At 42.7% G+C, this 15,726-nt stretch overlaps 1 protein-coding gene across 2 annotated transcripts in view; it reads right to left on the reverse strand.

Annotated features, from left to right (window-relative positions):
* The window catches only part of DLGAP2 (DLG associated protein 2), a 927,399-nt gene that overhangs the window by 179,809 nt on the left and 731,864 nt on the right, over positions 1-15,726 (reverse strand). For both annotated transcript variants that reach the window (XM_069726918.1, XM_069726917.1), the window contains one exon: positions 6,843-7,062. In XM_069726918.1, coding sequence (XP_069583019.1) covers positions 6,843-7,062 — 220 coding nt within the window. The remainder of the gene's footprint in view (positions 1-6,842; positions 7,063-15,726) is intronic.

Raw genomic sequence — 15,726 nt, forward strand, 5'->3', positions numbered from 1 at the left:
TCTGGCTCTCCTGGATCTTCTGCAGGACTCTCGGTATTAGAGTCAATGGAGGAAAAGCATATGCCAGATTCATGTCCCACTTCAGAGTCAGGGCGTCTATTCCTGACGGCTTGACTCCTGGATTTAGAGAAAAGAACCTTTCTGTCTTTGTATTTTTCTTTGAGGCGAATAGATCCACCTCCGGGAAACCCCAACGTTGGGTTAAGTGGAGGAAGATTTTCTGATTTAGGGACCATTCTGTGGGGCATAACTTTTGTTTGCTCAGAAAGTCAGCTACCTGGTTTTCGGTGCCTTTTAGGTGAACTGCCATTATTGATTTGACTGTGAGTTCTGCCCAAGAGAATATTGTATCTGACAGGTCCTGTAAATGGTGATGTTTTGGACCTCCTTGGTGCAGTAGGAAGGCTACTGTTGTTGAATTGTCGGAAAAAATACGGATGTGTTGGTCCTTTAACTTCTCCTGATATGTCTTTAAAGGGACTCTGTCACCTGAATTTGGCGGGACTGGTTTTGGGTCATATGGGCGGAGTTTTCGGGTGTTTTATTCACCCTTTCCTTACCCGCTGGCTGCATGCTGGCTGCAATATTGGATTGAAGTTCATTCTCTGTCCTCCATAGTACACGCCTGCACAAGGCAAGATTGCTTTGCGCAGGTGTGTACTATGGAGGACAGAGAATGAACTTTAATCCAATATTGCAGCCAGCATGCAGCCAGCGGGTAAGGAAAGGGTGAATAAAACACCCGAAAACTCCGCCCATATGACCCAAAACCAGTCCCGCCAAATTCAGGTGACAGAGTCCCTTTAAGGCTTCCCAGACTGCTCTGAGCTCTCTGTAATTTGAAGACCTGCTTCGTATTGACGCGGGCCAAGTTCCTTGAGAGTAGTCCTTCTCTATGTGGGCCTTGCTGCGAATTGAACTGATTCCGCCAAAGCTTCGGCCATAAAGTCTGTTGCCATCTTCAATAACGGTAAAGACTTTAGGATTTCCTCTCTGGGTGTTTTATTATTAATTTGGGTTTCTAATTTTTCTACCCACTGAGTCATTGACCTGGCCACTGAGGTAGCCGCGATATTAGTTTTATGATGGCTGATGATGCTTCCCAGGCCTTCTTGAGAAGATCTTCTGATCTTTTGTCCATGGGGTCTTTGAGACCAGAGGAATCTTCAAATGGTATAGTGGTCTTTTTTGAGACCTTGGCCACTGGTATATCCACTTTAGGTACAGATTCCCATACTTTGGTTTCAACTGGATCAAAAGCAAGCCGGTATCTAAAATCTTTCCGGACTCCTAGCTTCTTTCCAACATCCTCAATATCCTCCCATTCTTCCAAGATCATTTCTGTTATATGGTGATTCACTGGAAACACCCTGTTTCTGCATGCTCTGAACCCGCCAAACATCTCATCTTGGACCGTAAGGGGTTCTGTGGCCTCTTCCACCTTCATAGTGTTTCTGACGGCCTGCAGGAGTATGTCCGTGCTTTCAGATGAGAACAGATATCTCTTTCTCTCTTCTGGGAGGATGGCAGAAGAACATTCACCTTCCACGGAATCAGATATAGAGTAAGTGGAAAGCTCACCCTCTTCTGAGCTAGGATCCTGCTCCTACCTGGGTCTTTTATGAAAGGGGATTCGACCGGCATCAGGGCTCATACCGTGGACTGTACCTCCTCTCTAATGATAGTTTTAATACTATCCAGAAAGGAGGACTGCTCCTCTTTACGTAGTCCCGATATACAGCCGTCACACAATTTCTTAGAATGTCCATCTGGGAGTTTGTTAGAACATAGTGGGCATCTATTCGTCTTGCGTTTAGGAACTGCCGCTGAACGTTTGGGTGCTTCTTTATCCTGCAATATTGATATAAGAACGCCCTCTAGCTTGTGTGTGACTAGTGCTGTGAAAAAAAAGACCCCACTATGTATAACTTACATGTTCTGGGGCGGGCTCTGAGGACGGAATGTCTGCACAACCTGCACCTGCAGTGTGCAGGTGTTGGGCCTCTCTGACCTTTCCGGCGCCTGCGCACTGCAGTACTTTGTTCTGCCCTCAACAGGGCAGACAAAGTACGCCTGCGCCTGCGCCGCGGCATGAAGACCAGAAGAGGACATCTTGGAATGAAGATGGGAGGCGCCGGAGCGGACCTGAGACACCCATTTTACCAGACCGCAGCGGGACCGCCCCTGGGTGAGTATAATCTAACGTATTTTTCTCCTCTTTCAGGTAACATTGGTGGCTTATCTACAGCATTACGGAATGCTGTAGATAAGCCCCTGATGACGGTGAGCTTACCTCACCATTGATTTTGGGGGTGACAAGTTCCCTTTAAAGATTTCTTTCCATTTCCCTTTCAACATGCATCCCGCTAGCAAAATTCTCATCAAAGTATTTAAGATCTACACACTTGCTGTCAGTTAAACAATCTTGATCAACACACATGATGTACATGATGAAGGCACGAGAGCGACTGGATGCACATACCACATAAGAGACAGTATGAATAAAACCCTGGTAGGGTCGAAATGTTATTTAATTTTTTGTCGCTAAACTTCCTGCAACTTTTTCCATTTCAGTGCTTCTGTCTTATTCACTATATGTGAAATAAACCTTTAGCAAATGTTCATCAAGAGGGTGCAGTGATTCATTACCACTTGATTACGGGGGTTTTCATCCCATTTCACCAGCACCTCGAAGTTTTCACAGAGTGAACACCATTTTCTCTTCTTCACTCTATGACTGGTCATCATTTTATCACTTTATGACTGGTCATCATTGTATCCCTCTGTGACTGGTCATCATTGCATCACTCTATTACTGGACATCATTGTATCACTCTATGACTGGTCATCATTGTATCACTCTATGACTGGTCATCATTGTATCACTCTATGACTGGTCATCATTGTATCACTCTGTGACTGTCATCATTGTATCACTATGACTGAACATCATTGTATCACTCAATGACTGGTCATCATTGTATCACTCTGTGACTGTCATCATTGTATCACTATGACTGAACATCATTGTATCACTCAATGACTGGTCATCATTGTATCACTCTGTCACTGGTCATCATTGTATCACTCTGTGACTGGTCATCATTGTATCACTCTGTCACTGGTTATCATTGTATCACTCTGTGACTGGTCATCATTGTATCACTCTATGACTGGTCATCATTGTATCACTCTATGACTGGTCATCATTGTATCACTCTGTCACTGGTTATCATTGTATCACTCTGTGACTGGTCGTCATTGTATCACTCAGTGACTGGTCATCATTGTATCACTCTGTGACTGGTCATCATTGTATCACTCTGTGACTGGTCGTCATTGTATCACTCTATGACTGGTCATCATTGTATCACTCTGTCACTGGTTATCATTGTATCACTCTGTGACTGGTCATCATTGTATCACTCTATGACTGGTCATCATTGTATCACTCTATGACTGGTCATCATTGTATCACTCTATGACTGGTCATCATTGTATCACTCTATGACTGGTCATCATTGTATCACTCTGTGACTGTCATCATTGTATCACTATGACTGAACATCATTGTATCACTCAATGACTGGTCATCATTGTATCACTCTGTGACTGTCATCATTGTATCACTATGACTGAACATCATTGTATCACTCAATGACTGGTCATCATTGTATCACTCTGTCACTGGTCATCATTGTATCACTCTGTGACTGGTCATCATTGTATCACTCTGTCACTGGTTATCATTGTATCACTCTGTGACTGGTGATCATTGTATCACTCTATGACTGGTCATCATTGTATCACTCTGTCACTGGTTATCATTGTATCACTCTGTGACTGGTCATCATTGTATCACTCTATGACTGGTCATCATTGTATCACTCTATGACTGGTCATCATTGTATCACTCTGTCACTGGTTATCATTGTATCACTCTGTGACTGGTCGTCATTGTATCACTCAATGACTGGTCATCATTGTATCACTCTGTGACTGGTCATCATTGTATCACTCTGTGACTGGTCGTCATTGTATCACTCTATGACTGGTCATCATTGTATCACTCTGTCACTGGTTATCATTGTATCACTCTGTGACTGGTCATCATTGTATCACTCTATGACTGGTCATCATTGTATCACTATATGACTGGTCATCATTGTATCACTCTATGACTGGTCATCATTGTATCACTCTGTCACTGGTTATCATTGTATCACTCTGTGACTGGTCATCATTGTATCACTCTATGACTGGTCATCATTGTATCCCTCTGTGACTCGTCATCATTGTATCACTCTAAGAGAGAGTATGAATAAGACCCTGGTAGGGTCGAAATGTTATTTATTTTTTTGTCGCTAAACTTCCTGCAACTTTTTCCATTTCAGTGCCTCTGTCTTATTCACTATATGTGAAATAAACCTTTAGCAAATGTTCAACAAGAGGGTGCAGTGATTCATTACCACTTGATTACAGGGGTTTTCATCCCATTTCACCAGCACCTCAAAGTTTTCACAGAGTGAACACCATTTTCTCTTCTTCACTCTATGACTGGTCATTATTTTATCACTTTATGACAGGTCATCATTGTATTCCTCTGTGACTGGTCATCATTGCATCACTCTATTACTGGACATCATTGTATCACTCTATGACTGGTCATCATAGTATCACTATGACTGGTCATCATTGTATCACTCTATGACTGGTCATCATTGCATCACTCTGTGACTGTCATCACTGTATCACTATGACTGAACATCATTGCATCACTCTGTGACTGGTCATCATTGTATCACTCTATGACTGGTCATCATTGTATCACTCTATGACTGGTCATCATTGTATCACTCTGTGACTGGTCATCATTGTATCACTCTACTGTATCACTCTATGACTGGTCATCATTGTATCACTCTACTGTATCACTCTGTGACTGGTCATCATTGTATCACTCTATGACTGGTCATCATTGTATCACTCTATGACTGGTCATCATTGTATCACTCTACTGTATCACTCTATGACTGGTCATCATTGTATCACTCTATGACTGGTCATCATTGTATCACTCTACTGTATCATTCTATGACTGGTCATCATTGTATCACTCTATGACTGGTCATCATTGTATCACTCTACTGTATCACTCTATGACTGGTCATCATTGTATCACTCTACTGTATCACTCTGTGACTGGTCATCATTGTATCACTCTATGACTGGTCATCATTGTATCACTCTATGACTGGTCATCATTGTATCACTCTACTGTATCACTCTGTGACTGGTCATCATTGTATCACTCTATGACTGGTCATCATTGTATCACTCTATGACTGGTCATCATTGTATCACTCTACTGTATCACTCTATGACTGGTCATCATTGTATCACTCTATGACTGGTCATCATTGTATCACTCTACTGTATAATTCTATGACTGGTCATCATTGTATCACTCTATGACTGGTCATCATTGTATCACTCTACTGTATCACTCTATGACTGGTCATCATTGTATCACTCTATGACTGGTCATCATTGTATCACTCTACTGTATCACTCTATGACTGGTCATCATTGTATCACTCTATGACTGGTCATCACTGTATCATTCTATGACTGGTCATCATTGTATCACTCTATGACTGGTATCATTGTATCACTCTATGACTGGTCATCATTGTATCACTCTATGACTGGCCATCATTGTATCACTCTATGACTGGTCATCATAGTATCACTCTATGACTGGTCATCACTGTATCACTCTGTGACTGGTCATCATTGTATCCCTCTGTGACTGGACATCATTTTATCAATCTATGAGTAGTCATCATTGTTTCACTCTATGACTGGTCATCACTGTATCACTCTATGACAGTTACATACAATACAGGTGCAATTAAAGAAATTACTAAGATTGAACTTAGTAACAAAAGTATAGGGCCTGAGTCATCAAACAGTCTTCGCAACTTTTGGTGTTTTTTTTTACCACTCAGCCAACTTTTTGAAAATGGTGTGGGCAAGCACCCAACAAATTACTATCTAATGACTATTTACACCACTAAATTGGTGTAAATTATAAAAAGCAATGCAAGCAAATGCACAGCAGTTGATATATGCTCCAAATTCATTTAGAGGCGCATACCTCTCAAATAATTTAGCTCTCCCCTCACAGAGAATGGCATATACAACACGTCTTATTAAATAGTGATGCACAGTCAAGTACAATGTTATGCACAGTTGAAGTACCACAGTTCTACATAAAACTGATTATGTTATGGACTAAAGACAGCTGACATAAAATTGCTAACTTGGGCAACATGGAATTAGTTAATCCCCATGATATATGGTTGCATTAAAAAGTCTACAAATTTAAATTTTTATTTTCCCTCCCCCTCCATGAGCCCGCTTTCCTTCATCTTCCTTCCCAGCTTAAACTGTTTTTGTACTTAAAGTTCTTATCATTGTTTGTTAAACTGTAATATAACAATAAAAATGTAATGAAAAAAAATTCTACAAGTTTTCCACAAAAGAGTTAAAGAGATTTTCAGGTTTTAATTTAATATATTTTTTTAAAGACCAAACCTTCCCATATATAAAAATAACAAATAAAAATATTTTTCAGAAAAGTGATTGGTTGAGCAGTCACGACGTCATTGCTGCAGATACATCAACATAGATCCGGCGACGGACAACTAGCGGCTCTAAAGCAGTATGTGGTAAGTACAGCCAACAGTTATTTTTTCCATACAGGAAGCCTTTGCCATAGAAAAAAATAAACCCATACAACCTCATTAATTGCCCCTATTGATACTTGCACGCTTTACCTGTTGTTGACCTGGTTGTGGAAGTGACATTGGAAGAGGATATTACAGGGACACAATCATCATCCTGGGAATATCCGGCCTGAATAGCTCTCAAGTAACTGTGACTTCTAGTTCGGAAGCATCCCGGGAGGTCTAAAGCGTCCATTGCATGAGCGTCAACTTCACTGAAGACCGACTCACACACCGACTCATATTGCCCATTAATTTCTGTTTCACTCATCTGGAAGAAGAGAATACATGGAGTTGGTGCTGCAAATCATTGGGCTGATTGGCCTGTCCAATTACAACAAAAAAATGTTGCTTTATCAAAACACGGTGATAAAATGTGCTCTAATTAAAGGAGAATGGAACATGTGAGGAAATGTGTTCTCACTATGAGAGCAGCAGACTTTGCTGTAATGTCAGGTTTCAACATACTGAACCCGTCGTGCTGATTAGAATATGCGGGTTGTCTTCTTCGAATTGCCATTGTAATTATTTGCATTATTTGAAATGTAAATTAATATTAGGATTACATATAACATTTCTTGTCTCGTATTTTCTCATGGTTTAATTAGAAAATAAAACCGTATCATTATAACATCTAGAATTGTGCTATACCATGATTTTTTTTATTGAATGTAATTATATACCCGAAACCTGACAAAATGAAAAGCCTTGGGATATACTGTTTGGCTTGGTGTCAGATGAATATCTGAAATGTTGCAAATAGGCTACGTTCCCCCTATGAAGATTTTTGAGATTTTGACATTGTAGATTTCCTGCAGCATTTCTGCACCAAAAAGGTAGATTGGGTTACTTGCTTTTTTGAGCACATCTTAGTTTTTGACCCTGCTGTTTTTGTCTCTAAGGCCACATTCGCACTTTCAGTATTTGGTCAATATTTTACCTCAGTATTTGTAAGCCAGAACCAGGAGTGGGTGATAAATCCAGAAGTGGTGACGTGTTTCTATTATACTTTTCCTCTAATTGTTCCACTCATGGTGTTGGCTACAAATACTGAGGTAAAATACTAACCAAATACTGATAATGGGACCGTGGCCTAAGGCAATGTTCCCCTAATGAGCTTTTGGTGCATTTTTGACTGTGTGTATTTTTCCTGCATCAAAAATGCAGAATCTTAGGTCACATTCAGTATTTGGGGAGTTTTTTACCTCAGTATTTGTAAGGCAAAACCATAAGTGGAAAAATCAGAGGAAAAGTATAATAGAAACACGTCACCACTTCTGTATTTATCACCCACTCCTGGTTTTGGCTTACAAATACTGTTGTAAAATACTGACTAAATAAATACAGAACATGGGCACGAGGATTTATTGTTCCAGGAAAGTGGATGGGATTTATAGAAATTCCGTGCCCTCTATGCTTTTATTTTACTGTACATAAAAAGACTTGTGGTGCGTGTTTAATATCTGCAGTATGTAAATTTCACTTGTGGATACGTTGAGTTTTTTGTGTGGAATTTCATCATAGACTTGCATTAGATAGGGAAAAGTCACAGTAAAAACAACACACATGCGCTTTTAGTGCATTTCTGCAGCGAAAACGCATCAAAAACACATGTAAACCACACCCAAGTATAGCAAAACATTTTGTTAATGTCAAGTACCAGGAAGTATCAAAAACAAAGCAGCTTTATTTAAAGCATGACAAGAGTCAAAAATAACAGCATCAAAAATGTGATAAAAACGCATGTTGAAAAAATGAACACAAAAACACAATGAAAAAATCCAAGTGACCCAATTTAAATAAGAAACCTACAGAGAAAAAAAACTCTTACTGTATTTATTTACGTACCGTACCTTTGTTCCATGTCAGTTTCGATACCCTTTTGAAGTATTGTGCCTTGTTTGGCTATAAGGGATATGATTTTTCATTTATCTTTTGCCAGGCATCTATTCTTGTTTCGGTTTTATTAAAGGGAACCTGTCACCCCGTTTTTTCAGTAGGAGATAAAAATACCGTTAAATAGGGCCTGAGCTGTGCTTTACAATAGGGTATTTTTTGTCCCCTGATTCCCTACCTATGCTGCCGAAATACCTTACAAAAGTGTCCTTTTTCGCCTGTCAATCAGGCTGGTCAGGTCGGATGGGCGTGGTCACAGCGCTGTTTCTCCCCCACATCTTGCTTATGTTCCCGTTGGTGGCGTAGTGCTTCTCGCATGCGCAAGTGCCGAATGCACTGCGCAGCTGTAGAAAAAGAGTGCGCTCGCCGCTATTCAGCGGTTTCTCGGTGGGCGCGGCCATCTTCCTGAGGCCGCGCGTGCGCAGATGGAGTCTCCTGCTTCCCGGGGCTTCAGAAAAATGGCCACGGGATGACGCGCGTGCGCAGATGGACATCGCGGCGGCCATTTTCCACAAGCCGAGTTCGAATCTCGTCTTCAGGAAAATGGCCGCTGCGATGTCCATCTGCGCACGCGCGGCATCCCGCGGCCATTTTCCTGAAGCCCCGGGAAGCACGAGACTCCATCTGCACACGCACGGCCTCAGGAAGATGGCCGCGCCCACCGAGAAACCGCTGAATAGCGGCGAGCGCGCTCTTTTTCTACAGCTGCGCAGTGCATTCGGCACTTGCGCATGCGAGAAGCACTACGCCACCAACGGGAACATAAGCAAGATGTGGGGGAGAAACAGCACTGTGACCACGCCCATCTGACCTGACCAGCCTGATTGACAGGCGAAAAAGGACACTTTTGTAAGGTATTTCGCCAGCATAGGTAGGGAATCAGGGGACAAAAAATACCCTATTGTAAAGCACAGCTCAGGCCCTATTTAACGGTATTTTTATCTCCTACTGAAAAAACGGGGTGACAGGTTCCCTTTAATGTAAATAATAAGGGCCAAAAGCTCACCAAAAGCTCACCGTGGGAACGTAGCCTTTTGGGTCTGTCATGTTTTAAATAAAGCTGTTTTGTTTTTGATACTTCCTTGTATTTGGCTTTGAGAAAAAAATATTGATATAGTCATCGTTGGTCTACATGTGTTTTTAGTGCGTTTGCGCAGTGAAAATGCGCTAATAACAAATATGCATTTTTTTACCTGCAGATTTTTTGCATCTAGTGCAATGCTATGGGGAAATTCTGCACAGAAAAGTCAGATTACCCACAGAACAAATTGACATGTTGCGGATCTTAAACACGCACTGCGGGTTAGTTTAAACAGCTCAGTGGGCATGAGATTTCTATAAATTTCAACCATTTTGCTGGAGCTGTAAGACGCTGTGTTTTTCGTGCAGTGAAAATATGGAACATCAAAAGCTTGACAAAAACTCATCGTGGGAATTTAACTTTAGAAAGTAAATCTGATACAATAAAAATGACCTGATATGTCAGAGTAACATATCAGCAGCTGTCATTGGCAGGACCAACAGGGCTCAAAGCAATCTAAAGCCACCAGAAACCTCCAATAGTATCATATCGTAGTATATACGGTGACCAGACAGATTTCATCTTTCTGTAGAAGCCAAACAATAATAATGATAATGCTCCCGACAATTATATGAATAGAAAACAAAAGTGAGAAGCGCTGCAAAGTTTAGTATTAGTCACAGGGAAAGGTAAGTCCGTGAAGGCAATTAAAAGAGAAAAAAGGATAGTTAATGCATAGCTATGTCATGAGCCATGGACAGAAGTAGAATATTGTAGATGTAGATTATATTAATTATATTTTGAGCTGATTTTCCAGCATAACCGAATGATCTCATACTCTGTAATGAGTGTTTCCAATGTGCGGAAAAGTGGAATTTTACATAGATATTCCAATCTATGAACATCATCGGTCCTTTGTTTTTCATCAGATAATAAAAGGCATTGGTCCCAATAACTAGTGCTATCTGTGGGAAGGGCACAGTGGTAACGGGTATAGACGAAGAAAATTTCCATTGTAAATTTTTGTCATTTGGGACCCGTGCTTACCCTTGAGAGGCACATTTTTTGACAGGAAGCGCAGATGGGCACATGGCTAGTTACATAGCACTCTTCCCTTTAACAACTCTAAAGCTCAGAGCAAAGTGAAAAGAGCAAAGAAGATTACATACATCTATAATATAAAGCTTGGAGCGTCACTCTGTCCGAAGTTTATAGACTGCGCAGGCGCGACGCTCCTAGCGTTACATTATAGAGTGTCAGGAAAAAAAATGGCGCCGGAAGGCGCGGACTGCCGGGAGCAGGGGGTCAGGAGCAGGGGGACACCGTGCACATATTTGCGCCCTGATTATGCTGTGGCACTTCATGCCACAGCAATTTGTTACTTACACCAATCCTTTCCGCCCCGCCCATTTTCTTCATCCTCCTGCTGCCGGAATCGGCGCTTGCGCCGTCCGCGGCACCATTTTCTTGAAGACACACTGCAGGTGTGTCTTCAAGAAAATGGCGCCGGAAAGCGCGGACTGCGCAGGCGCCGATACCGGCAGCAGGAGGACGAAGAAAATGGGCGGAAAGGAATGGCGTAAGTAACAAATCGCCGTGGCATGAAGCTGTGGCACTTCATGCCACAGCAATTTGTTACTTACGCCGCCTGATTCCTTTGTCCTGCTGCCGGAATCGGCGCCTGCGCCCTGCAGTGTGTCATCAAGAAAATCGCGGACTGCGCAGGCGCCGATTCCTGCTGCCGGGATCGGCGCCTGCGCAGTCCGCGCTTTCCGGCGCCATCTTCTTGAAGACACATTGCAGTGTGTCTTCAAGAAGATGGCGCCGGAAAGCGCGGACTGCGCAGGCGCCGATTCCGGCAGCAGGAGGATGAAGAAAATGGACGGAAAGGAATGGCGTAAGTAACAAATTGCTGTGGCATGAAGCTGTGGCACTTCATGCCACAGCAATTTGTTACTTACGCCACCTGATTCCTTTCCGCCGCCATTTTCTTGGTCCTGCTGCCGGAATTGGCGCCTGCGCAGTCCGCGCTTTCCGGCGCTATTTTCTTGAAGACACACTGCAGGAGATGATTCCGCCAGCAGGAGGACCAAGAAAATGGCGGCGGAAAGGAATCATGTGGCGCAAGTAACAAATTGCTGTGGCATGAGGCTGTGGCACTTCATGCCACAGCTATTTGTTACTTACGCCACCTGATACGGGGCATATATTATGGAGCAGCGTATGGGGCATATGGATGGGAGCAGCAAATTAAAGAACGGTGGCGCAGGATGGGAGCAGCACATGACAGAACGGAGGTGCAGGATGGGAGCAGCACATGACAGAATAGGGCAGCACATGACAGAACGGGGATGCAGGATGGCAGCAGCACATGACAGAACGGAGGTGCAAGATGGAAGCAGCACATGACAGAACGGGGGCGCAGGATGGGAGCAGCACATGACAGAACGGGGGCGCAGGATGGGAGCAGCACATGACAGAACCGGTGCGCAGGATGGGAGCAGCACATGACAGGATGGAGGCGCAGGATGGGAGCAGCACATGACAGAACGGGGGCGCAGCATGGGAGCAGCACATGACAGAACGGGGCGCAGGATAGGAACAGCACATGACAGAACGGGGGCGCAGGATGGGAACAGCACATGACAGAATGGGGGCGCAGGATGGAGCAGCACATGACAGAATGGGGGTGCAGGATGGCAGCAGCACATGACAGAACGGGGGTGCAAGATGGAAGCAGCACATGACAGAACGGGGGCGCAGGATGGGAGCAGCACATGACAGAACGGTGGCGCAGGATGGGAGCAGCACATGATAGAACCGGGGCACAGGATGGGAGCAGCACATGACAGGATGGGAGCAGAAAATGACAGAATGGAGGCGCAGGATAGGAGCAGCACATGACAGAACGGGGGGCGCAGGATGGGAACAGCACATGACAGAATGGGGGCGCAGGATGGAGCAGCACATGTCAGAATGGGGGCGCAGGATGGCAGCAGCACATGACCGAATGGGGGCGCAGGATGGGAGCAGCACATAACAGGATGGGGACGCAGGATGGAGCAGCACATACCAGGATGGAGACCATATACCAATATAAATGCTCGCCACCCGGGCGTAGAACGGGTTCAATAGCTAGTGTATGTATAATGCCTCATTCCGACATCTGTGTAACACAAATTCCATCCGTTATGTATTTATGCATTTGATGTTATGTATAGCCCGTTATCATTATTGGATCACATTTGCTGATAAGTATCCGTGTAACACAGTCAGAGTACAGATCACGATACACAGACTGGCCACGGGTCTCCTAACCTAAACTTAACAGCCTCACATATGTCTCTTTGGTCTCCTTTTCACATCTGTATAAAACATGTACATGAAAAATAGTATCAGTGTCATCAGTGTTCTCCACCGGCATATCATCCGTGTGTACATTTTTACCATCAGTGCTTTTCCGGTATAGATAAAGAAAGAAATACATTGCAAAGCTTCTGCTATACTTTGTAATATTGACAACACACGGATGGCACACAAATGGCATCTGAGTGTAGTCCGTGTTTTTCGCAGACCCACAGATTTGTACTTGACCTTGTCAGCCCCGCTGTCATCAAAAAGAGGACATGTCTCCGTGTGCTTTGCAAGGATACATGGTCCTCATAAAAATACAGGCAGGTGAGCAGCCCTATCGGTTATAATGGGTACCTGAGGGATCCATCAAAACAATACCACATATATTGGAAATAATACAGATGTGTGAAGGAGCCTTAGGCTGTTGAGTTCGGATCAGGAGATCTGAGGTCGTCTGTGCATCACAGTTCATACATGGACTGTGTTTCATGGACATCTAAATTTGGCCTGAGAAATACGTGAAAATTAGTGCACACTTGGAATGGGAAGCTACAAGAAGTGAGAAAGGAGGGGGCTAAACAGCAACTTTTGCATTACACGGCCAAAGACCGCTATGTACTGCTGCTATAATGCAGTGCAACACAGGTGTATGGGGCCGAACTGCGACCCCCTATGGTTCCGCAACTGCGGCAAGCAACTTGAAAAAAATCATACGTGGTCTAACGGTTTCTGACTTGCTTCTTGCGGTACCCTACGGATGAAATTTTCCCCATTGATCTACATCATGTGGTGATGTAGCAAGGGTAAGTAGCGATCTATGGGTGCTTTATTTGTGTTATCGCCAAAGTCACCATGTAGCCCACTATGTGGATACCTGTCATATATGAAACATTCACATAAAATAATACTGAAAAATCAGCAATTGAGTTTTTTTCTATAATTTATGCAGTGACTTCCCAGTCGTTATCTTAGGTCGTCTGTTTAATGTATGCGATGGCATGTTTAAATAAGAACCATGGGAGAAACTAGAAAACACATATTTTTAAACCAGGCCTTGTACTGAAAAGAGAATAATAACATAAATGTAAATGACTTCACAGGCTTTGAAAGAAGAAGGGAATAGAAGTAACTGATCAATGCATAGACTGTTCTAAGTCAGAAGAAGGCAGAAGTCTAGCAATGGCAACTTGCCGACATTTTATTTAGGAATGTCAGTTCAAAATCATTATGGATTATATGATCTACTGAAGATCTATTATTATATTGTGAAGCAATTCCCTTTTTCATTCATTAGAGTACCCAAGATGGCAGTTGTTATGGCACTCCCAGAGAAGAAGAAGTCTTATGTCAACTACAACAATTCAGAGAAGTAATATATTCATGGAATCTGTTTTAGACCATAAAACCTGCTGTCTCATTGGTTTATGACTTTATGTCATAAAATCAATGTGATTTTAGATTGTTGCTTCTACCCCCACCACATATTAATATAATAAAAAGGATATGGACACCTTTGTGCGCATGAATGCATATATTTTGTAGAGGCTAAAAATATTTTTTGCAATTTGGTTTCACTAAAATTTTACACCGTTTGCTTTCCATAGTCTAGTGCTGGCTGCAGAATTAGATATCTCAGAATTTGTCAGTCAGACCATTTTTTTCTGTGTTTTTCTGAGCTTTTCTCTGATTTAAGAACACATGAAAGTTGAGGTGAATGTTGTAGTCATAAATCAGGAACTGAGTAAAAGGCATTTCAAAAGTTACAAACGCCCGTCAGAACCGACTCATTCATGGATTCTCCGTTAATTTGTTCTCTTTTCAACAATATACAGGGAAAAAGATAAGAGCTTGACAAATGATCACAGATGAGCAGATCTGATTAGACTCAAATTTGCTGGATTTTATTTGGAAATTTGATTTGCAGCAAATTTATTTTCTGCAACTTTTATGTTTTGTATTATGCTCTGGGTCTGGAGAAAAATGTAAGATGTATAGAAAAACAACTAAAAATAACCAAGACTCACCTCGTTGCTCACCTCCACTGCTCACTTTCCTCCGTACTGTCCTTGTTCCCTCTTCTTAGGCCGCGGTCACATAAGCAACAATTCTCTCATGCGAGAAAATTGGCTCGATTATGCTATTAACACTCCAATCAAATTCTGATCCCAGTTTGATCAAAGTTTCAGCTTAGTGTGATCCGATTCTCTCGCATGCAAGAATCACAGCACTGGTGAGAAGATGTAGAACTTAATCTCTTAATCTTCTCCATTGTCTGAGTCTGCGGATATCAGACTGCATCTAAGTGCAGTCTGATGTTTTACAAGCACACATAGACTTGAATGGGTGAATGCCATATGATTTGTGGCGCAAATTGCAGCATACTGTGATTTTTTTCCACCGACAGTTTCGGTCTGTTAAAAAAAATGGAGATCTGCACTGCCCCACACTAAAACATTGGTCCGACTGCTATCAGATAAAACATCGGAAAGCACTTATCCGAGTAATACGCTCGTGTGAGTGAGCCCTTACTACCGCTGTGTGCTGAAACCCTCAGCATCTTCAAGCTAGGCCAGGACTTACTGACAGATGTTGCTGCTCATGCGAAGGGACAACCCGGGCCTAGTTGTGACCAGAAAGTCGTGACTGAGAGAACAGATCATAAAG

Source organism: Ranitomeya imitator, chromosome 5, assembly GCF_032444005.1.
Source record: "Ranitomeya imitator isolate aRanImi1 chromosome 5, aRanImi1.pri, whole genome shotgun sequence".
Lineage (NCBI taxonomy): Eukaryota > Metazoa > Chordata > Amphibia > Anura > Dendrobatidae > Ranitomeya > Ranitomeya imitator.